Genomic DNA, 24,179 nt, shown 5'->3' on the forward strand with positions numbered 1-24,179 from the left:
TAAACTCACTGGAGATCCATTCTCAGAAACAGGTTTTGAAGGGGAGAAGAGAAAGGAGAGCTACAGAAGCTTGAAGTGAGGACTAGGAGGGCCACAGAATGAGGAGGAGCCAGGCACAAGGGGGTATGAGGTTGCCAGGGGCCCATGGTTGTCTTCTAAGAAGTAAAGCATTTTAAGGGCACCTCTTGAGATACTAAATTTTCTGTCTTGGCTAACTACAAATTTCTGTTTGCAGGGACAGTTTATGTAAATCACAATTAGGTCTATAAAAGTCTTGAACCACATGGACTCCTCTAAATTCAAATATTTCACATACTTCCCAAGGAAAAGTTTTCTACAATAAATAAGAGCACAGGTTTGGGGCTTGTAGAATCTTACGGGTTTTCTGTACCTTCCTTTGCCCAGTTAAAAACAAGTTCTAAATATCCAAAACCCAATATATGTATCAATTACAAGTGAAACATGTCCTCGTCCCGGCTACTGAAGTTCTACTCATTAGAGATACATCCCATTGATGAGGTAGTCCGATTCCTCAGATGTAATGGGCCGAGCCTTCTTAAGCTTCTGTTTCACCAGGCGCAGTCGGCAAGCAACCACGAGAAGCAGCAACACAGTGATGGCCAAACCCAGGGTCAGGGGCAGCACTGCACCTGCGAACAGGTGGAAGGGAAGAGGGCAGGTCGGTGAGCAAGAGCAGTGACAGCCACAGTTTGCCATGCTTTGCCTGTGCTGGGTCACCTAATCTGAAGAACTTGCTCGAGTGGATGCCCGTAGTACCACCTTTCTGCAGATCAACTGAGGTGCCGAGCGATTAAGTAACTGGTCTAAGAGCACTGAGCTTGTGAATGGCAGGTCTAGGTCTCAAACCCAGACTTCTTTAAAAGCACATTCTCTACCAGGTTCCCACAAAATTTGATGGCATCAGTGGGTACAAATGTTGCAATCAGATCACCCTTACAGCCACTGTCCCGTAAATAGACATCTGTAAAGACACTGGGACCATAGGAAATTTTTTCATTGTAGCCATAGGTTACAGGTATGGACCCACACATGATCACTGTCTCTTAAAATAAATATGGACCAACTCCTGATTTATTGTTCCAGTTAGGGTTTTAAAATTTTTATTTCCTTTTCTAAATTCAGGGAACCTACTTTCAGCTAGTAGAACCATTGCTGAAAACTAACTTCAAAGTGGATATACTGGTGTCATTTTGGCTAAGGGTAGTTGGGGGGTGTGTGTCTAATTCTTCACAGGGTTTCCTCTGGAGTTGTTTCTATACACCCAGACTAGAAGCAGCCTTTAGCTGGGGTGTCCAACCTTTTGGCATCTCTGGGCCACACTGGAAGAAGAGTTATCTTGGGCCACACATTAAATACATGCAACATGTAATCACACAGAAACAATCTCAATTGTTTTAAGTAAATTCACGATTTTGTGTTGGGCACATTCACAGCCAGCCTGGGCCGTGTGCGCTGTGGGCTGCGGGCTGGACACCCCTGCTTTAGAGGCTTGCAGGAGCCTGGAAGGGACAGGGCAGGCCCTGGATTGGTCTTTTTTAAAGAAAAAATCTGAAAAATTGGATGCGTTACATTTTTTTCTTTTTAATCCTCACCTGAGGACATATTCACTGATTCTGAGAGAGAGAGAGAGAGAGAGAGAGAGATAAGAGGAGAGGAACACTGATGTGAGAAACATTGACTGGTTTGTGTCCTGTATGTGACCAGCTGGGGATTGAATGCACAGCTTTCTGGTGTACGGGATGATGCTCCAACCAACTGAGCCACCTGGCCAGGGCAGTATGTTCCATTTTATAAATTTAAGGTATACAGCCTGTTTCATACACTTACATATTGTAATATAATTGCCCTTGAAGCAATATTTATCATATTACATTATTATATTGTAGTACAGTATTATTGTCTTTATTCATTATACTGTGCATTAGCTCCCTATGGCTTATTTACTGAGAGAAGTCGCAGAGAAAGGCCATTATTATGTGATACCATTTACATGTGGAATCTAAAAAAGTCAAACCTGTAAAAAACCAGATCAGTCTTACCAAGTTCAGGAGGCTCTATTTTTAGTCTGGCCTACTCTGTAGTCAGCCAGCCTTGCAGATGAGATGGTGGAGCTATTTTTAGCTGCAAGGGTCTTGCCAACTGGTGAAGCTGGAGGAGCAAAAGTCTCCAATCCATAAGCTTATTCTATAACATTTTGTGTGTGTGTGTGTGTAAGTTTTACTTCTAATGTGTTGGTCCATGTATCTGTTGACAGTATATAGAAATACTTGGTTTTTATTGTTAAAGTACAGTCGTCTCCATTTCCCCTGCCCCACCCGCCCCACCCTCAGTCTTACCCCCCTCTGCCTTTGTCCATGTGTCCTTTATACATGTTCCTTGAGGACCCCTCCCCTTCTTTCTCCCGCTACCCGACTAGCCTCCCCTCTGGTTACTGTTAGTTTATTCTTTATTTCAATGTCTCTGGTTCTGTTTTGCTTGCTTGTTTTATTAGGTTCCACTTACAGATGAGATCATATGGTATTTGTATCTCACCCCCTGGCTTGTTTCACTTAGCATAATGCTCTCCAGTTCCATCCTTGCTGTCCTGAAGGGTAGTAGCTCCTTCTTTCTTTCTGCTGCATAGTATCCCACTATGTAAATGTACCACAGGTTTTTGATCTACTCATCTACTGTTAGGCACTTAGGTTGCTTCCAGCACTTGGCTATTGTAAATTGTGTTGCTATGAACACTGGGGTGCATAGGCTCTTCTGAATGGGTGTTAGAACATTTTCTTTCATTCATTTACTCTTTCCTTCTGCACCAGTGGACAGCCAGGCACCTGGCCCTGAGCTAAGTGCTGGGATTCCAAGAGAACGAGCTGATGCCAAAGAGCGCCCACACTGCCCTCTGGGCCTTACCGCCTCTTCTCCCATGGACTTTTCAATTTATTAATGAACTATTTTTAGGAATCAGGATACTTTTCTTCCATTTACTGAATATTCCCTCTACCTCCTACAGTTTCCCTGTTCCTACTGTCTTGTCACTAGAACACTTGGAGAGAGAACTGGGTGCTCAAGACCTTCACTCTTGTTGTATCATGAACAACTCAACCATAATAGCCATTATTTCTATGGCCCATTGTATGAGCCAAGCACTGTGCTAGACACTTTATCTTAAGTGTCCCATTTATTCTCCCCAACAACTCTGTGGGGCAGGCATAGTGATTACCTCCATCTTACTAACGAGGAAATTGGTATCCAGGGAGATAAGATAACCTGCCAAGGCCAAAGAGTTACTGGTGGAGCAAGGATCCGAGCCGTGGCATCTGATTCTAGAGCCCGTGTTCATAACCACTGTGCCATGAGGATGACTCTTCACAGAAAGCTACGCCTGGAAGGGGCTGCTAATGAAAGAGGAAGCGAGGTGACTGGTGTAAGGGTCCAAAGGTGAAGCAAGCTGGGAACACAGCTCCTTTTTATTTTCAGCCCCTCCAGAATCTATCCCTCCCTCTTAGTTTTGCAAGCACTTGTACTGTCTCCTTTTTAGTAGGTTGAAGAACGTATGCCATCGTGTGATGATCCTTGTCATGAGCTCTAAGAAATCACTGTTCTTTACCCTTCTTCCAACAGTCAGCAAGCATCGTCCCTTTTATTTTTGAATGCTTCTCAAATCTAAGGCACTTAACTAAGAGAATATGGCTCAGACCCACAGGTTGCTGCTCTTGTCCTGAATTGCTAAGGCTTTATCTAATATCCTCAGCCAAAGGGTATGTGGCTCTGCAACTGCTTATACTCCACCAGGCATTTGCAAGGCGCACGTTTACCTATTTCTGGGGCTGGGTGTTCCACTCCTGCTCGATCGCTCTTGGACTCGAAAATATAATTTTCCTCTTTTCTGTTCTTCCCTGAGGAACCACTATCTGTGGAAAATAAGAACACATACTGAGGGTACATTAGAAACTTTAGGAGACAGACATGAAAATACAGCCTTATTTACTTTTTTAAGATGGACTTAAAGAAAGGACTTAAAGGATATCAAATATATGAGCATTAAAAATGCTCATACGTTTAATACTTAGAAGGTAGTATCCAACACAGGCCTAGTCAGAGGCTATTTAACCTGAGTCTCTCAAACAGACTCAGTGCTGGACGGGGCCATAGGTCATCTGGTTGAAATCCCTTGTTAACTGATGGGAAAACTGAGGTCTAGAGATATGAAGCAACTTGTCTCTCAAGGCTCTAAGGGCGGAGCTGAGACCAGAACCTAATCAGAAGACCCAACCTTTGGTCTCCACCCTGCCTGCTGTGAATTCACTCATGCACAAGTGCGCCTCTCTACCATGGGGATGCAGCAAGAGTTCATCCGCCCTGGCCTCCGAAAACTCGGTTCTCTCCTTCAGCTCTTCACCCCTCCTGCCAAAAACACTAGGCCTCCCCTGACTGTTTCTTAGGTGGCTGTCTACTCCAAGTAGAGAAAACGGACTAAACCCTAAGGCAGTGCTGGGGGTGACAAGTTTGACCATTAGGTGGCAGTATCAGCAAGGAATTGAGCAAAGCAGGCACCAGAAGTGCACATAACCTGAACTGTCAGAAAGGCGCCCTGTATGGAATTTGTGCAAATGTATTTATTTGTATGAAGGCACTTAAAACCTACAAAGTAGATAAAATATTAGAAGCAAATATACCAAAACATCAAAATTTGTTTTCAATAAAGGGTAATATTTCAAGCCATTTTCTTTTTATTACTTGCATACTCTGTATTTTCTGCAATGGACAAAAAATTTTCATGAAGAAGTTATTAAAATAGTGACAAATTATTTCAGCTTAATGTATGCAGAGTTTTAGTACTGAAAAGATTTGCAAAAGCATACATGTGATCATCTATACTTGTATGTCATACAGTCATGCAACTATAAATGTATAAAAAAGAAATCTAAAATGACATCTTGTAATGCTTCAGCAGTGTGAATACATTTAAAAATATTATTGGCCTTATTTAAACTATAAATTACAGATCTAGTTAAACTAGAGCATAACAGTGAATAACTAGCACATGCAACCATTTCAACATGAGATAATATTTTCTTTTCGTTTACTTAGTGTGAAGAGGATTTACATGAATACATAGGGGTTATACTGCTTCATCTCAAAATAATCTAAAATTTAACACTTAGGCCATTAGTTTCCTTAACATAGGTGTTAAAACTTTAAACTCTATCCCTGGTCAGCGTGGCTCATTTAGTTGGAATGTTATCCTGTAAACTGAAGGGTCATGGGTTCGATACTCAGTCAGGGCACATGCCTTGCCTAGGTTGTGGGTTCAGTGCCTGGTGAGGGTATGTATGAGAGGCAACCTATCGATGCCCGCCCCCCTTCCTCTCTCTCTAAAATCAATATGCATGTCCTCGCATGAGGATTAAAAAGAAAAAAACTTTCTAACTTATTTACAAATAAACATTGATACTTCTGGAATGTGTATCTAGGTATTAATGTAAGGATGTATTTAGTATTTCTTACTATAAATAAGCAGTACAAATGTCAGGGATTTTTTTCCTTTTGGCTAAATTCTTCATTTTACCTCTTGAGGTATCTCCCTAACACTCCTCAGATATAACCTTTATTCCCAGCCAGTGTCATGACAGAAAACGAGGCTCTCCGTGGAGGGCCTGCCTCAAGTCCTTACCTGGCCCCACAGGGTCAGTGTGAATCTTTGGCCCCCAAAGTGTGGAACGATTCCTCTCCTCCGTGTCTGATAACGCGGGTGGCCTGTCCGGGGCCGCGGCTTGCTGAGCCTCCTCCCACCAGACGCCCCCTGCCGCGTCTTGGCTCGGTCCTGCGGCCCGGGGCTGGGCAGTCGCCCCGCGAGTCGCCGTCTTCCGCTCCAGGCTCACTGAAGCGCAGGAGAGCTAATGAGCTGTTGGGTTTCTCTTCTGAACTTTAACTAAAACCACTAAATTTGCCATAAATTTGAAGTCATGGGTATTTGGGAATAGTAACCCATCTATTTAAGACATGTCAAAGCCTCCATGAAAACCTGCTCTCCCTCATTTTCAAGTGATCTCTCTTCTTCCAGTAATTCACTTTCTAAATGTCACATATAAGTTGACAAAGACAAAACTTTTAAACCTAACATTGTGACATTCATCCTCTTTCCTCAAGCTGCTTTTCCTCAAGCAGGAGCTGCTGCCGCTTTTCCTTTTTTACGGTGCATGTTTATGTATATGACGTAAGACTGCTTTAGATGGCTTAGCCACACCCTGGTGTGTCAGAAATTTTCTTTAAAAGTTTTATCAAAACAAAGTGTTATCTCACTTAAGCTTTTTGAAAGCATATATAGCAGAACCTTGCTAATTCATTCCAAAGACAGTTTGAGAAGCGGCTTGTTCAAAAAAACAAATCTCCTTTGTTGCCTGCGAGGCACACGCCAATCACATGGGTATTGGAATAAAAGAGTTGTCAGGCAGAGAATCTAGACCCAAAATTTTGGACAACCGAGGCATTTTTCTCCATGAACAACTTGGTTGTGAACCAAATTGTTTGAGAACCAAGGTTTGACTAGAGCATTTTTAGGATGGTAAAGAATCTTTTGGAGAACTGAAAACAATTTCTTGAAAATGCTAGCAATACAGCATATTTGACCTTTGTTACTACCATTAGAGACTCATAATAAATGCTGCTTAATTTAAGGCAAAGCTTGTTCACAGGAAGTTAGTTATACCTGAAATCGGGCAGAAAAAGAGCGATACTGGCTTTGCATGTTATTATGAGAATACAGACATCCCTTCTCCACAAAACGCCATGCAGCTGACTCACAGTTTTGACAGAAAGCTTCATCAGATCCGTCCGGACACTGCTCTACTCCATCACAAGCCAGTGTGATGTCGATGCAACAGCCATCGTCACAAAAGAACTGGTAGCGTGAGCAAACCTTCGAGCATCCTATTTATAAACAAGGCTCAAGTCACAGGAGCGCCAGAAAGCTGACTTCCACCGCGCCAACATGAACAGAGAGACTAAATGTATGATGAAATGCATGTGGGTAAAGAGAGGCAGATAATGAGGAAACACCCTGTGGTCGGAACTGGAGCAATAGGTTCTGGAAAAGTAGGGTGGCCTCTTCTTGGCGCCCCGACTTAAATCCAGGAATCACCATGGGCAGACACTGCCTGCGAGGTGCGAGGAGAGAAGCAGCAGCTCTGGCCCCGCTCCTGACATGGGCTTCCTTGCTCCGGTGTTTCCCTCTGAGCTAGTTCATCCCACCGTCCCCCCAGCCTTGCCCCGCATGGCACCTGGGTGGCCGGCCCTGTTTCACACATGCTATGTCTTATGTTCTCCTTTCCTTTTTGCTGATGTTCACTTTTTACTCTTGAACCCTGGCTGCTGACTGCCATACCTCCTTGGCACAATAAAGAATAAATAGGATCTTTAGATACTAGATGGTATGAATTTATTTTCTTTAAATAATGAAACCGTCTCCTTTTTGGAGCTCTTAGGGGTTTTTAATCCACAGTGCAATTCATAGAAGCTATGATGTATTTTTGTAAGAGGCTTCCCCCACTCCCGAGTAAGCCCAATTTAGTAGGCTTAGCTACACAGCAACTGGGGGGCTGCCTGAAACCGGGGGTGCAGATGGGAGAGTTCGGGCCAGAAGCACGCCATAAGGAGCCCCATAGTTCTCCAGGGACGGGATGGACTAGCGAATTCTCTCAGGACATGAGACAGTGGTGGTGATGTTGTTCCACTGAGACACATGGCTGAGCACAGTGCACGTGCTCAAGTGAAGTCCTGGCTACACAGGCCACTGGGAGGCGGTTAAAGACTGGCAAAGAGGTCAAAGGGAGGAAGGTAAAAGAAAGATTGGTTAAAGCTCCTGAGAAAGAAGAGGAATCCAAGAGCCTGCAGTTGTGACTGAAAACTTGGGCCTAAAAAAGAGAATCTGCTTCTGTCACAGGAAGGGAGTTAGGAGGAAAAATGAAGGGGACATTGTGAACACCAAGCAGGACACAGCTCCTGCTCACATTTCCTAAGTTCATGATGTAAATTTCCTAAATGCATCAAGGTTTTACCTATTCCCTGGCAGTTTTGGAGATAGAGCCATATTTATAATTTATCCATCTATTTCCAGATTAGAGGTCTCCAAACTTTCGACCATGCATCCTGATCAACAATATATTGGTAAACACACATCTCCAATCTATAAATAACATGCATGTACTACTGTGCGAACACACTGTGCATGTTATAAAATATACTGAGAACTTAGAAAAGATTAAAAATTCATAAAACATAGATCCTAGCATCTTCCATCCTAAAAAATGTCTTCACCATTTGTTGGGGATCCTATTTGGAGACCATTAATCTAGCTCATCTTGGAAGTGTTGGCTTGCTCTTTGAATGGATTACTTTTCCCAAAACTTGAGGACATCCAAAAATGTGCCAAGTTACTATCCCATTAGCAGAAGTATGGGCTTGTCTGTTTACCCCAGAAGGTGCTACCCTTGGTTACCATTACAGCTGGGTCATTAGATCAATATTTGCAACAGAGGGGAGAGAAACACCTCTTCCTCCCCATCTCTGGTTGTCAGTGCCTCGATGTGGTGCTTTATTAACTTTAATTCATAGTATGTTATTCCAGTCTAACCAGTGAGCGACTTCAGAGGGCAGTTAGTATTATAGCTTTCTTTTCTATTTCCTATATAAAGTTACATACATTAGACCTATACCCAAGAGGCCTTTCAGTAATCAAAAGTGACTCCAATAACTGTTTGCCTCTTCAAATACATTTTATCATCATCTTGGAGAAAGGCCAGAAATGTACAACTGGCAATTTACCTCTGGAGCCCGGAAAACGGACCTGAGTAAATACACCAGGAGGAACAAGTGGCTGGTGAGCCCCAGTCACCCGTGTACCTAAGCCCAGGCCCGCCCTCCCTCCCAGGCTGTACCAAGCAACCCTCCTCCAATTTCTGTAGGGAGGACAGGGCTTCTCTGTCTTCCTCCCATGAGCCCTCTTCCCCCAGAACCAGCTCTCCCCTCGGTCCCTGCCTAGGCCTGCACTGCCTCCCAGGAAGACAGCCCTCTGCGCCCAGCCGTCCTATGCCCGGGGAGGGGGGGAGGGTGACTGGCTGGAGCCAGTGTCGTGTTTCCAGAGGCCCTGGTGCTCGCCCTGCACGTGAAGACACATAACGTTGTGGGTGGCCGTGTGCAGGTACAATATGTCCACAGGGCCTGCTCGCATCGGCAGGGCTGATGGCTCCGCTCCCTCTCCGTCCCTCCCCGTTCCTTTCTCCCAGAGCCGCCAGGCGGTAGCCTGGTGCCTGGTCTGCCCACGTGCACTCGCCCCTCCCGCCCCTCCTCAGGCACAGCCAGCTTAAACCTGGGCTGGGCCGTGAGCCAGCCCCGCCCCGCCCCCGCCCCCCAGTTCTGAATGCTGCTCATGCTCTGATTCCCGGGGAAGGCAAATCACCAAGACTGCCAAGTCCTTGGGATTCTAAAATCTCCTCCTTTCATTGTTTTTTCTTCCAATTCAGCAAACAGTTACTCAGCAAAACAGCACACAGAGAAGTGTCCGTGGTAGGTCAGAGCAGGCACAGCCCTCCGGACGCCCGGATTGCCAGCTGCTTCGGTCCATGGGTCAGCAGCTCAGAGACTGCACCTCGCAGAAGGAACAGCAGCCTGACCTTTGTCGTTAGAATTTACCCCATCCTCGGACGGAAGCACAGCTGCTCCCAGATCTGGCATCTCACGGTCGCTTCACACATTCTGCTTCATACAAACATCACACACAACGGGATAAGTGTATGAAACCTGCTTGCGCCCCAAGAGCTGCCCTGGGGCCACGGCTTGGGCGGGGACCCGCACTGCCGTTTGGACGGCTGCGGGGGCAGCAGTCTGCCGGTCGGAGGGCCCCCTGCACGCGGTCACTAACACACACCGGGCAGTTAATCTGCTTCCCCCTTCTTTTTGTGCGCCTCCGCTTAATTTTTTTTAATACATAATTTTAATGATAGTACTGTTTAAGGGAGAATTTCAAGTCTCGAGTTACCGATATTGCTTGCATTTCTCTATGTCCTCAATGGAAGACAAGATCAGCAACAGTACAAGCAAAGCCCGGTCCCATTCCAATCTGCATTTCCTTATTCTTCTAAGTGCTGGCTTAATTACCATCCAAGTCCTGAGCAATCAAGGACGTCAGAGACATGCTGCAAGTTCACCAGAGCTACGGCTAGTGACAGTGCAGGTTCAGAGCCCAGGGATGGGGACCAGGTCTCTGGAGCCCCGCCCAGCGCAGAGCACAGAGTCTGCGCAACGCAGACGCTCCCACACGTCTGCCGACTGAATGACAGGCATGCCAGTGCACAACCTGTCAGCACTTCTCCGCAAGTGAACGGCGGGGGGTTCCCCCTGCAACATCCCTAGGCCTTCAGTGCATCCGTGTTTCGTGTGTGGTTTTTTTTTAACTTGATGAGCTAATCTTAGAAATGAAGATGTTTGGGAAAGTAAGACACATTCATAAATGAGATAAATGAGTTTACATTGTGCAACACAACGTCAACCTTAAGACAGGCAGGGAGGGCTATACTATCAATGTATCTGTGCATCTCCACAAAGTGTCCACGAAAATTTTAACTAGTCCTTTTAAATTGACATGCGCTTCATATGCTTTAATTTGTCTTGAATGTACTCCTTACTCTTGGATGTATATAGCAGACAGACCACCATGCTTTAAACGAGATCCTTCCTGGAAAAGCCCTTTATGGAATCGAGTGAAGGGAAGATGGATCTTCTCTGGCTCACACAGTCTATTCCCACCCTGACCCAGCAGCGCTGCTCTGCCTGAAGCATTGTACAGTGGAGCCTACTTTTGTTATCACATTTTTAGTAGAGACTGTCTCATTCAACAACACCCCCAAATAAGAAGAACCCATGGAATGCACAGTTAGGATATAAAAAGCCAATCTGATACCATCTTTCCACAGTAATCTGGTTTCCGCTGGCCACTGTGAATGCGAGGGACGGGCCTTCTCCTCACCTCCCGTGGCAACGGCCAAGGGCAGCACCGTCACCGAGATGTTGTCGGAGCTCCTCTGCCCGGCAGTGTCCGTCACCGTGAGCTGAAAGGTGTACGTTCCTTCCTGTAAGTGGGACAGCTTCACAGTTCCTGATTCAGGCACCTGTCACCCACACAGGAAACATCACACTGGGTTAGGAGACACGAGGCACAGAGTCCAACAGCGTCCTGGACTGGAAGTCAGTACCATCCTTGTAGCCGTCCCACGACCTGCCTCCCCACTCCTGTCCAAGGCTGCAGGAGCCTAAATCAAATGCTATTTTGGCAGCCTGGCCTGACTTTGAACTCACAATGTCCAGTTTTACCTGGGCTGATAATGCCCTAAGCAGGTAGCCCTTCTCTCGTCCTCAATGAGCCACTGTTCCAAACCTGTTCCCAGCTCCATACCCAATACCTGGCCCTTCCTTCTCGGCAGGTGACCCCATCTACTTCAAGAAGGAAATCAGGACCATGATTATGGTTACAATTATGGCCCCACCACCCGCCACCATGTTACCTGTCTCTATACCATTGCCCCCCCTTCCTCCAGCCATTAGATGAGCTGCCGCCGTCTTACACCCCACCCTCCATCTGGTCCTTGAGCCCCTATCCTCAATCACCTCTCTGCTCCTGCTCCTCTGGACCTAACCAACAAAACGACAACAAATAAAAACTCCCCAGATCTTCTCTAGCCACAGTGTGATTCCCTTCGCATTTCAGCTCAGCCCCCTGGAAGGGCCATCTGTCCACGCTGCACACACTGTTTCCGTTCGGTCATTTTCCGCTCGTTGTTTATCCCACCTCCGGAAACTGTGCTAGTAAAATGCACTAACTGACCTGTGAAAGGTTACCTAGCATCGAGGTCAACAATACTTATTCTTCTTGTCTTTTTAAAAAAAAATAACACTGGCCCTCGTACTGTGTTTGACAGTGTTGGCCACTCCTGTCTTCCGAACTCCCTACTTCCCTGGCTTCTGCTCCTGTACCCGAGTTCCTCCGGCTGTTCCTTGCCGATCACCCTCCGGGGTGTCTGTTCACTCCCTGAACCCAGGGCACCAGCTGGGACGTCTGCTCTCCTCACAACAAAGCAGCTTCCTCGTCCTGAGGCCCAGTTCCGCGGAGTGATTTTGGCAATCAATTTTAGATGCTCAATCTAAAGACTATTTCTCTGAGCCTCCCCAATGATACTATTAACTGTTTAATATCCTACTTTTTAGAAGATTCTGCCCTGGCTGGTGTGGCTCAGTGAACTGAGCACCAGTCTGTGAACCAAAGGGTGGCCAATTTGATTCGGTCTAGGGCACATGCTTGGGTTGCAGGCCAGGTCCCCAGCAGAGGGCGTGTGAGAGGCAACCACACACTGTTTCCCTCCCTCTCTTTCTCCCTTCCCCTCTCTAAAAATAAATAAATAAAATCTTAAAAAAAAACCCCACAAAACATTCCTTTCCACTAAAATGAATTAGTTTGAAAATTGTTCTCTACCAATGAATTCTGACCTTACACATTTTATCACATTGATGCAGTAATGGATTTGAAATAACCTGCCTGCTTGTCTTTATTTATGAAATCCTAGATTTGGGACTCCTGCACATAACCTTAGAGGATCTGTCAGTACCATATACACACAAGCAGAAGGCTTTACGATCATCTAGCAGCAGTATAATGAGATACAGTGGTTGTCACACTTTAGGCTGCTCCAATACCACGCAGGCAGATTTCCAGGCTCCAGCCTCAGAGTCTGAGTCTGTGGCTCTGGAGAGTGGCATCTGGGAGTCTGTGCCTAACAAGCACACCTGGTGACCCAGGGACCATGCTGGAAGAACCACAGGCGAAGCAGTAAGGCACGGAGCCCCGCGTCCAGCAGACCTGGGTGGGAACACCGGCCCTGCCGCATACCGGCTGGGTGGCCTTGGACGCGTCACTTAACTGATCTAAACCTCAGTGCCTTCATCTGTAAAATGGAAGTGACAGCATCTACCTCGTGAGGATCAAATGAGATGACCATGTTAAAAAAAAAAAAAAAGCTTAATGTAGGCCCTAAATATAATATTACATAAAATTAAATTTTTTTTAATATAATAAGAGCTTAGTATGGTAAATGAGTAAATATATCCACTATCTCCATTGGCTTGATTCTCAAGTTGAATGACATTATCCTGTTTTTATAGACAGGGAGCTGAAACCTAGTAAAAGTGACTTCCCTTCACTGAGACTGGCAGAATTGAGGCCTCCAATTCGTAAAACAGTCTACACGCTATCCCATCGCTTTCACTGCAAAAGCTTTAAGCTAGAGAGTTGGCGAAAAAGGTCACCTGTCCTCTGTTGTTTATTTCAAAGAGATGTTAAACAGTATTCGCTGCCGCACTGTTACATTATCTTCAGGTCCAAGTACACGGAGAGGGTACCAAACAGGGGCCACTTATGTGAGCACTAAATACCACCTGAAAGGCCAGCAGAGAGAAAGCTAAAGACCAGAAGATAACTTCAGAAGAGCCTGGAGTGGGCAACTGATCCTCAGGGACAAGAATGTACTGAGTTGAAGGTGGCAGGCAGTCTGAGATACTCAGATGAGTAAGATTTAAAACAAGATAAGAACTGTGGTTTAGAACCTCAGGGACACATTTTAACCCTTCTTTTCTTTCACATTCCACCAATCCACCAGGAAAAACTGAAAAGGATGTAAAGTATTTTATAAACATTTCTGAAGTGTCAGGATTCAGGATAAATCTACACATATTTATACACCCAAGTATATACAACACACTCAACTTTAGTAAAACAAGGAGTTTCTAATATCTGCCCAAGATCTGTTTGAGCCTTTGACATGTATTTTCTGGTAAACCACCAATGTATGTATGACTCAGCCTGCCATTCTGACTCAACTATGTCTCCCGGGCAGGTTAAGCTAGTGTCAACTAACAGTTAGGTTTATTTAAAACCACTAAATTACACACATGCCTACACATATTACTATACACTTACCATTATATTCTAAGCAACAAAATAATACCTAACTATTCTTTTCACCCAACAATTGCTTCTGAAATATGTAAGGCAATCAGGTGTAAGTCAATTACGAACTAGGGGTGAGATAATGTGGTACAAAATACTCCAGTAAGAAGCTCCACTGAACTAATGAATGCAACCAGCTTTCTGCCTCACCTCAACTAATCTAATTTACAAAGCTGGATAAGATCTCTATGAATGGTTTGATTAACATAATAATCCCTGTAAGCCAAGGACATCTTGCCAGAAATCTTGTGAGGGAGACAAATGAGGCAGTTACCCTGAGGCCGGGAAGTGAGCTGGTGCTGCAATTGTCTAGATTAGGCAGGTGAACGCGGGTTTAGGCCCTGCTCTTTGGTGAAGGGTTCCCTCTATCTACTTTCCATCGCAAATAGGATATGGAGATCTACAAAGAGAAGCAAGATGAATCCAGCAGCCTGACCTTTCCTTGTATATACATGATGAAATGAATGGAGTTGGACCATATTTACAAAGAACAGAACTCTGACATATCCACCTCTCTCAATTCTGGATGAAGGTGTTAAGGGAGTTTCCTTAAGGGTTGGGAATTTCTCTGGTCAGTCTCTTGGCGTCTACTCACAGATTTGCTGATTAGAAAGAAAAGATCTTTTTAATACCCACTTTTCCATAAACAATAAATGAAGTTATATTTGTTGATTTGAAAAAGACAGTAAAGAAGAAACAATTATAATTAATCACCCTAAGACAACCATCAGCAGCATTTATATTATTTCTTCTTTTTTGACTTTAACTTGGATTTTTTTGCATACTTTTAATTTTATTATAAATTATGGAATGGGTGTCTTCAAATCAATCCAATGCAGAAAATGATCATAATCATACCTCATCATCCTAAGAAAGAGAATAAAGGTTCTAGTGGTAAAAAAAAAAAAGAGTTGGGAATTTCTCATATAATCATGCCCAGAAGAGGATCATTTTCAAAAGAATATGACCAAAGAAGGCAGTAATTAAGACAATTAAATTGCATATATTGAGATTTCAGGAATCAGAAGGAGAAATATTTTTGGACTTAGGCCTTTCTCTTTCCAAATCCTCTTAAAACACGTTATATAAACAGTGGCTCACTTCTAGAATTGGCCAGGATGAGAAGCCTCTAGAATTAGGGAATGGAGGGAAAAACACTTATTCTTCCTTTCTACAACCCAACCAAATTTCACTTGTTTTACTGTTTCAGAATATGTTTACAATTTTCTCCAACTGCCCTTATTCCCTTTTCGAGCCTCTAACGCAACTCAATCAGAGAACTATTTTTTAATATCAACATTGCAAAAACGCTTTTAGATATAAGCAGAGCTGCTTACTTAGGAAGAAGAGTCAGAAGCACAAAGGAACAGTGCATAAAATCAGAGAGGAAAGGCAAACTGAGCTCTTAAGAGTGTGTAAAAACAAACAGAGAAACAGAAGAAATAGCCTTGGCTGGTGTGTCTCAGTGGACTGAGCGCCAGCCTGTGAATCAAAGGGTCCCTGGTTTGATTCCCAGTCAAGGCACATGCCTGGGTTGTGGGCCAGCTTCCCAGGGTGGGGTGCATGAAAGGCAACCACACAATGATGTTTCTCTCCCTTTTTCTCTCTCCCTTGCCCTCTCTAAAAATAAATAAATAAAATCCTAAAAAAATAAAATAAATAAAATCTAGTTGTCAGCCTCTTGGTTCTGACCAATCGTCTCTCCTATTCTTTCTTCCTAAATGAAGAAACCAAGTCAGGAACACCAGCTGTCCCAGTGCGAAGCGCTTAGCACAGTGCTGGACATGCACTATGTGCTAAAAAACGTTAGCTATAAATTGTACTATAATTAAGGCGGCAGCATAATTCCTCTTACGGTGAGAACCTCCCTGGTTTTTGTTGTTTTTTGAGTACCTGGATCAGTTTTGGACGTGAAAAAATAGGTCCTTCAACCTGGTCATAAACTGTTGCAAGACAAAAGGAGGGCTGACTGTCTCCCACAGGAGGTGAGGGAAGGGGCGAAGGGTGGGAGGTGGGAGAAGGACTTCGGATGGGGCTACGTAGGTGGGGGAAAGTCCAAACAATGAGAGCTCCCGAGAGGCTGGGAATGCACAGAAGTTAACAGGGGACCTATCTTGTTTGTCTAATAATTACAGCTGTTTAAAGATATCATAGGACATGATGTGAAGTAGTGAGTGCTCAGCTCTGGAGATATCTAGGCAGAGAGTGGGAGATCCCCAAACGGGTGTCACAGAAGGGGCTCTTATATGGATGGGAGATGGTACCATGCTAAACAAGGGCCCAGCCCAATTCTAAGACTACATAACCGCCGAGTAAATCAGTCTTGAGGGACTAGGTGATCAGTTCCTGTTTCTGTTTCAAGAGAATATAAATCACTATTTCCCAAAGAGGTAAGATCATGTGAAGATGACACAGGAAGGAAAAGGCAGCCAACCAACTACAAGCCGAGAGCAGAGGCTTTGGAAGAAGCCAACCCTGCTGGAACCTTGATCTGGGGTTTCTCCCCTCCAGAACTGTGAGGAGATAAATAGCGTCTGTTGCTTAAGCCACACAGTCTGTGTGGTTCTTTATGTGGCAGCCCTGGCAAACAAATACAGATCTTTCCCACTTCCGCTGTTTAAAGCGGTTTGGGTGAAGTTTATCTTCCTAAACCAGGAAATACTGCTAACCAGAAGTGGTCCTGGCGGGGTTAACAACAAGCCTCAGGACTCAAGGCTCAGTGCGCCTGCAGCTGTGGCTCACTCCTACCTCCACCAACCGCAGCCCGGCCCAGAGGAGCCTGACGGGAATCAGGGTGGCGCGCGCACTTATTGGCTGGCTCTCTCAGCCAGGCCTGACTGCTGGGTAAGATGCCTGCTTTCTGGATTGTGTCGAGAATGAGTTCATTATGATGTTATTTTCCTCCTCATGCTCCTTTGTGTTTTTCAAATTTTCTACCTGGATCTTGAACTAAGAAAAGAAGAAATCAAAATTTTAAACAGTAATCTGAGTCATTAAAACAAGCATGAGTCTTTTTCCTCAAAGCTTTTTTGTATACTGGAGAAGTCAACAAAAGAGCAGCAAGAACAAAGTAAGCTTCAAAACAAATGATGAGAATCACTGTTTACTCAGTAGAAAAGTAAATTCACAGACTAAAGCATTTTTTTGACAATTGCTTTTATACTTTCTCCATTTTATACCTTTCCTGCTAGCTGACAGGCCTTTTGGAAACATAAATGGAAAGACAGTACCAAAGACCACTTCACTGAAACATCTATTTCCATGACAATGAAGAAAGACAATAGTTACCTTCACGTCCACTGATGGGTCACCCTGCAGCAGTGTCCACTCATACCGGACGATGGCATGGTCGTCTGTGCTCTCTCGGCCATCCAAAGTCACCTCGTCCGTGGGCAGACGCAAAACCACATCCTGCCCGGCCTTGCTAAGTGGAGGTTCATCCTTTTCTGTGGAAGAAAATAATTCACGGGAGAGATGATTCCCTATTCTTTCTAATTGAGATGTACCTTGTTTACTAGGATAGAGGTAGTCCAGCAAAGAACTGCTAAGAAAATATCTTGCAACTGAAAATTGTTTTCTTATTGATTTTCACTGTATTCTCTTTACATAATAAATAAAATGGCAATAATTATGAATACAAAATTTAGCTGTAATACATGCAGAAGGAAAAGTGTGACATGTCAGGTATGAGCAATAGCAAGAACAAACTTGCAGGTATATGGCAGTGAACTAGGCCCTCCAATGTGTGAATCTGAAGTAGTTTTATTCTCCTGGGTGAAATTTTCACTTAATTTATAAACTACTTATGTTCAAAGTTCTGTTAAGTGAATTTATAACAACTATTCTGGAAACAAATGTTAAACAAAACCAAATCCACCTCTGATATAAATTTTCTTATCCTCAAAAGTGTGTCAAACAGGAGTGATATCAAATGTTCGATGGATGGGAAACAATTTGGAAAGTTCAGACAAGTTCTTGAACCCATACAAAATGTAGCCCACACGAAAGTTTCTGGAGTCTAGTTTTTCATCTAGGGAAGCAGAAGTTCACAGTTCTTAATAACTAAGTAGTTTAAGGCTACTTATACTCAAATATATTTTTTAAAGATTTTATTCATTTATTTTCAGAGAGAGGGGAAGGGAAGGGAAAAAGAGAAAAACATCATCGAGCAAGAGAAACATGGATCGGCCTTCAAGAGAAACATGGATCGGCCTTCAGGTTTGCAGGCCAGCGCTCAATCCACCGAGCCACACCAGGCAGGGCTATATCCACTTCAGTATTAATAATTAACTGACAGCTACTTCAGTAATGACTGATGGGAGAAGCTGCATTTCTAACAGCAGAGTTGTAACTATATTAACTGATTTAAGCTTATTAGTAAGTTTACCCAAATGCACATATATTTTAAAGAAACTTAGTAATATCACTTGAAACAAACTCTATGGGGTGGTATACACACTTTTTGGCATCTATTATTTCCTCTGTCCTCCAATGCCAAAGCTCTGGTCTAAATGCCAGCCTGGACTTGCTCCTCCTTAACTAAGTATGGACGAGGTTGGAGGTAAGTCACTGCCTTTCTCCCTCTAAGCCAAAGCTGTCTCCTAAGAAAACTTCTGTGGGTTCCAGGTGTCCCAGTGCCTGAGGTGTGAGGCCAGCTGCAATCCTAGGAGTTTCCCAAGAGGCAACAACAGGTAGTTGCTCTTGATATACTGCAGCTAGAATGATGCTTCTGGAATGCTAACCTAAAAATCCTCCGACAAGTTACCATTCCCTTTCAGATGTTTAGAGATCTACTTGTCCAGCACTATCTTCTCAACTAGTGATTCTCTCAAGGCCCAGAAACAGGCGTTCCATGTGAGCGGCCTGCAGCTCTTTGAGCTGCGACTTTTCTCAATGAAAAGGCTGCTGCCAGCCTCAAAGGGAGATGACTTTTTTAATGAGCATGTTACAAGGAATAAGCATACTTGAATGTTTACTGAGAATATAATGAGTCTCATTTTTATAGTTCTTTAAAACACTGGGGACTTGTAACTCAGATTTCAATAAGCCACTGCTTAAGAAGAAACTTGTTCTGACTTTTTCCATGTCTTAGCAAAGGTCCATGCCCAATGTCTTTATTCTGCTTCTCACAGTTAAAAAGAGATGTAACAACTGCATTATTAATGGGCCCTTTTATAGAGATTTATAGAGAACTCTCCTTTGGTTCTGGTTTTCCACACAACGGTTTACTACTTTATAATTTTGGAATGCATCATGTAATTCTGCAATACTACATTAGGATTACCAGCTACTTGCATTGAAATTTATCTTAAAATACTATTTGTAAGTAGAGAAGCTGAAATATGACTAACTATATGCTATAAACAGCAATGGATGTTAATAATGCATATGAGTATACACACACACACACACACACACACACACACACACGTATTTCAACCCTCAAAGATTTAACCCCAAAGATTTCAGAAAGAAGAATCAGGTAAGTGCTGAAATATCCCATATATTTTAAAACTAATTAATCTTGCTTTCCAGGAAGAAAAAAACCCATCTTTTAATTATTTACTTTTCCTTACGTGAGCTTTAAGATATGATTTAAGAGCACAGTGAAACCTTCATATCCTCTAAATTGATCACTGTTGTATTTGAAATAACAGAGACACATTCCCTTCTCAGTTCAAGTCCCGGCAAATTACATTGTACAATGTTTTTATTTACTTATTTATTTATTTAAAAAAAAGGATTTATTTATTTTTAGAGAGAGGGGAAAGGAGGAAGAAAGAGAAAACATCTATGTGTGGTTACCTCTCCCACGCCCCCTACTGGGGACTTGGCCTGCAACCCAGGCATGTGCCGTGACTAGGAATCAAACCAGCGAACCTTTGGTTTGTAGGCCGGCACTCAATCCACTGAGCCACACTAGCCAGAGAACACTATGCAGTGTATTTTAAAATGAGCCAGAGCTTATCTACTCAGTAACAGGCCTTTAAAAAAATAAACAAATGATGATAAGAAGAGGAAAGGAGTATGCTACACTTAAAAAGTTGATTTGCTGATGAAGCACAAGATAAATGTAATTTTGAATTTGCATCATAAAAATGTAATAAACCAATGTTAAGTACTATGGTAATACTGATTTTTTTAAAAAACCTAAACGTCTTGGTAAAATCTACAAAGAAAAGACACACCAATTTTGGTGGTACAGGTAAAGGTGGTATTTTATACAGAGAATAATTATACTGTTAACTAATCTGGTTTATAACACACAGCTGTAAACACAGCCTTAATGACAAGGAAGAGCTTCTGCAATCTGAATCTGTACTGTGTGGGCACAAATGATAGAGCAGAGGCTGAGACTTTAGTAGGGCCTCCTGAAGTCGAAGTGGGGCCAGACTGGAAAAGAGGCTTAGGTAGTACGGGTAAAATCCCATCATTTTTTAAATCGTGATTTTTAAAATTGCAACACGTTAGAGAAAAAAGATCCATAACCTCAATATGATTATCATCATTTTTGGTGAGTACTGTTCTAGTCTTTCTCCACATGAACTGATGATGATGATGTTGGTTTCTTACAAATGTGCACAGAGAATAAGGAAGAGGGATTTTGGTTTTCTGCTCTTGGGATTTTTGAGTCTGTGTTTGCACACAGAGGAAGGATACATGTGTATCAGCCAGAGGCCCCTTTCAGGGATGCTGGTGGGGGTCTATGTAAAAATGCCTCCTGCCCCCCCCTTCAGGGAAAAAAATGAGGTCCTTCCCAGTGTCTGCCTCGAGGATGAGGCTTCAAAGTGACCTTCGCTGTCTGCTCCTATGACAAGGGTTCTGAGCCTCCTCCTTCGTGGAGGTGGGTAGGGCACTGTGCACACAGATTTCCAGACCCTTGCCATTGGCCCTGCAGGTCATTGAGACTCCAGATTTCCAAACCTACGGAGCCTGCTCCTCTAATCCTGAATCAAACAGTGAGTGATCACTGAGCTGACCACAGTCAAGGCTTTAGACCCTCAGTGACCTTCATCTCCAACTACTACAACGTTTTGTGCCTCCTTCTCTGTGTCCTGATTCTCTCATTCTGAACATCTGCAGAAAGCACAACTATCCCTTGAAAAGCAGGATTTTAGCTCTTTTTGAAAAGAGGATGTGACCTAAACTTTATTTTTAACTAAAATTAAGTGCATGGATCCACTTCAAAAACACCTGACACGTGCTCTTCCCCATTTTTATCTGATCAAAGCAACTATAGGTGGAACCAGGAGTCGGGAGAGCCAAACTAAGAAACGGTGTGTTATGAGTAATCTGGGATGTAATTAGATTTTGCTCTTGCAGTTATTTGACACAAGCCATACCCTATTAAAATCTGAGATTAAAATAAACAGGTGGGGGGGGGGTGTTCTATGTGTTTTTCTCTCTGAGCTTTTCTCCTTTAAACTGAATTTCCGTGAATGCGCTCAGCCTCTCTATCACCAAGCGTAGAAAAACTGCAAAACCAGTCGCCCGCCCAATCTACAGGGATTTTTCAGAAACCAGCTCTAAGACTGAGAAATCAAAGCCACTCCTCTGGATCCCCGCAACTAAGGTAACTTGGAACACGGGTGTTGCATTTCTGCCTTGGCTGGGGAGGGCCCAGCGGTCATGCCCAGGCGAGTCTTCCAGATGCAGCCACATAACTGGTGCAAGGGCAACAGGGCCCCAGCGGTCTGGCCGCAGCCCCCTTCAGCGGCCCGCTTACCCGGGCGAGGCGAGGCCCGGGCGGTGGCCGGGACGCCGGCTTCCGGGTCTTGCTGCCCTTCCGGAACGCGGCTGAGGCTGTAGCTGCTGTAGCCGCGGTGCAGCGCGAACCTGCAGACGCTGCGGCCGCTCGCGGTGCAGTTGAAGAGGTAGCACCCGAGCGCGGGGTCCGGGAGCGCGGGCCGCCGGGGCAGCTCCACCACGGCCACGGAGCAGCGCGGCTCGGAGCAGCAGGCCGCCACGCACTGCCGCCAGCTACGCACGGCCGCCGGCGCCCTCAGGAAGCTGGCGCCCGCCGCGATGGAGTCTTTGATGCGGATGATGACGTCGGACATGGCGCTGTAGCGGCCGCCGCCCGGGCCGGGACAGCTCTGCTGGGGGCCGCCGCCCGCGCGCAGCTCCAGCTCCAGCTCCTCCTGAGGCCGCTCCTGCTGCAGCTGCCGGCGGAAGTCCTCCAGGAGCTGCTCCACGCCCGAGAGCTGCGCGTGCAGCTCCGTCAGCGGCGCGGGGGGCGGCCCGGCCGCGCGGCCGCTCGGCAGCCACAGGCAGAGCAGCAGCAGTCCGCGCAGCGCCGGGTGCCGCGGCGGCCGCCTGCGCTCCGAGCTCGCGCTCCCCGCGGCGGCAAAGGCCATGGCGGCCGGCAGCAGAACACGGGAGCCGAGATGGGCCGTAGAGTGCGAGGCCGGCAGGCAAGCGCCGGCCCTGTGCTCCTCCTGCGCGGCCGCGGCGGGCAGAGACCCTGGAGCCTCAAAGCACGGCCTCCTCGGGGCCCCGCGGCGCCCCCAAGGCTGCGGGCGCGCAGTCGCCGGCTGGAACCGCAGCCGCAGGAGTCATAGCGCGCACGACCTGGCACTGCTCCTCGTCCTTTCGGGAGGTTTCCCCGCGCCCCTGCGCCTGTTTTCTGCGCGGGGCTTTCTGCGCGGATCAGCACCGCGATCGTGAACAGCGGCCGCGTCCAGTCCCGCCCCCCCCAGCTCCCCCCGTCCCCGCGGCGCCGTCCCCTCCCGCCGCCCTCCCGTGGCTCCGTCCCCGCCCGCGACTCCGCCCCTTCCTTGGCTCGCAGCGACCCCGCCCGCTCCCAGCCTGTACCACTCAGAGGGAAAGGAAAGCTGGGAGGCGAGCTGCGGGGAGCGCCGGGCTGGGGGAGCGGCCGGAGCTAGGGAGCGGCCGGGACGAGTCACACACGTTTGTGTGTTTCCACAGTGGCGGCTTTACTAGGGGAGACCCCGCCACTAAGCCGGCAGGGTCACATGCTGATCACACACGGAGAGGGAACGTACGCCTGGAGGTGAGCAGAACGAGCGGCGCGGCGCCACGTCCCAGACACGGGCCGGTGTCTGAAGCGCCCTCAGTCATGACCCCAGTGGTTGCACCTCTGGAAGAGAGAGGGTCGCTTTCGAGTCTTCCCTGTTTGTCACTTGGCTGAGTTTATACCCGGCAATGGCAAGGAAGGAGAGGAGAGCCACAAAAGCTATTGCTCAACGCAACTTTTATTGCTCAATTGAACTTTTAAGGGCAGGTTGACACAAACTAGAATATCAGTATCACATTAATAGCCTGTTGTGGTATCACACAATCACCGCAACACACATCAGTAAATGAGGGACAAAGAACCCAAGTCCCACAGGCACAGTCCCAGGTTCGGGAGACAGCGCAGCGGGCGAGGACCGTTCCGTAAGGAAGATCTCCGCGCACCGGATCGGAGGCCGAAGCCTGAGCAGAAGCCTGAGCAGAAGCCTGAGCGGAGCCTTGCTTGGGCGGAGCCCCCGGCCGCGCGTGGCCCGGAGTGTGAGAGGAGCAGCTTCTGGAGGTCGGAAGTCTTCAGTCTTGGCGGTTGCTCTGAAGTCCACGTCCATTATACCCCAATTCTTGGCACCTGATTGAACTAGGGAATTCTGTGGCTTGGGGCCGAGAGCCCTCAGAGCTCTATCACTAGGCGTGCCCTCTCTGCAAACACACGGGTGTGGTGTGCCGCTCTGGCAGGCACTCAGCACGGCGCCTGGCATGACTAAGGTGGTTTCCTTCTTGAACCAAAGTGTCATGGCTGACATGAGTGACACCATTTTGTCTTCTATATGTCATCCTATCTCTGTGGGCATGGGTCTCAAGCCACGGTTCTACAGTAGCACCTGTGGGGTGGAGTGCAAGTCTGGCAGGGCTTGGGGCAGTTACCGCAGGTACAGCCAGGCTCCTGCATTGGTGGTCAGGGCTCGGAGTTCTCAGAGCCCACCAGGAGTGAAGGTCCCATTCTTATCAGTGTCCAGATGGAGTCCTTATCCAGTGTCCAGACTTGTGGTTTTGTGCATTCTGTCTCACCTCATTTTCTGTCTTGACATGGCACTTGACATAACTGTCATGGCTGACAGAGACTCCATGTATGATTGTCAAAGTG

The 24,179-nt window shown here is 45.9% G+C and overlaps 1 protein-coding gene across 1 annotated transcript; it reads right to left on the bottom strand.

The window, feature by feature from the left end:
- Positions 1-495: 495 nt before the first annotated feature.
- LRP11 (LDL receptor related protein 11) lies at positions 496-22,698 on the bottom strand. The gene is made up of 7 exons (XM_054570108.1): positions 21,789-22,698; positions 17,351-17,508; positions 11,033-11,174; positions 6,814-6,939; positions 5,684-5,890; positions 3,825-3,920; positions 496-650 (listed from the first exon to the last, which is right to left on the bottom strand). The coding sequence occupies exons 1-7, from the start codon at positions 22,417-22,419 to the stop codon at positions 496-498; spliced, it is 1,515 nt and encodes a 504-aa protein (XP_054426083.1). The 5' UTR covers positions 22,420-22,698.
- Between the last annotated feature and the right edge of the window lie 1,481 nt (positions 22,699-24,179).

Source organism: Pteronotus mesoamericanus, unplaced genomic scaffold (genome assembly GCF_021234165.1).
Source record: "Pteronotus mesoamericanus isolate MK-2021 breed Mesoamerican mustached bat unplaced genomic scaffold, CSHL_Meso_final contig_20, whole genome shotgun sequence".
Lineage (NCBI taxonomy): Eukaryota > Metazoa > Chordata > Mammalia > Chiroptera > Mormoopidae > Pteronotus > Pteronotus mesoamericanus.

What these genes read in the sequence shown, in the direction of transcription:
- LRP11 (XM_054570108.1), bottom strand. Translation starts at nt 22,419, where the DNA reads ATGGCCTTTGCCGCCGCGGGGAGCGCGAGCTCGGAGCGCAGGCGGCCG. An exon ending in ACCCATCAGTGGACGTGAAG is followed by an intron (nt 11,175 to 17,350) that starts GTAACTATTGTC and finishes TGTGGGTGACAG; the next exon opens with GTGCCTGAATCAGGAACTGT. An exon ending in CTTGGCCGTTGCCACGGGAG is followed by an intron (nt 6,940 to 11,032) that starts GTGAGGAGAAGG and finishes GTTTATAAATAG; the next exon opens with GATGCTCGAAGGTTTGCTCA.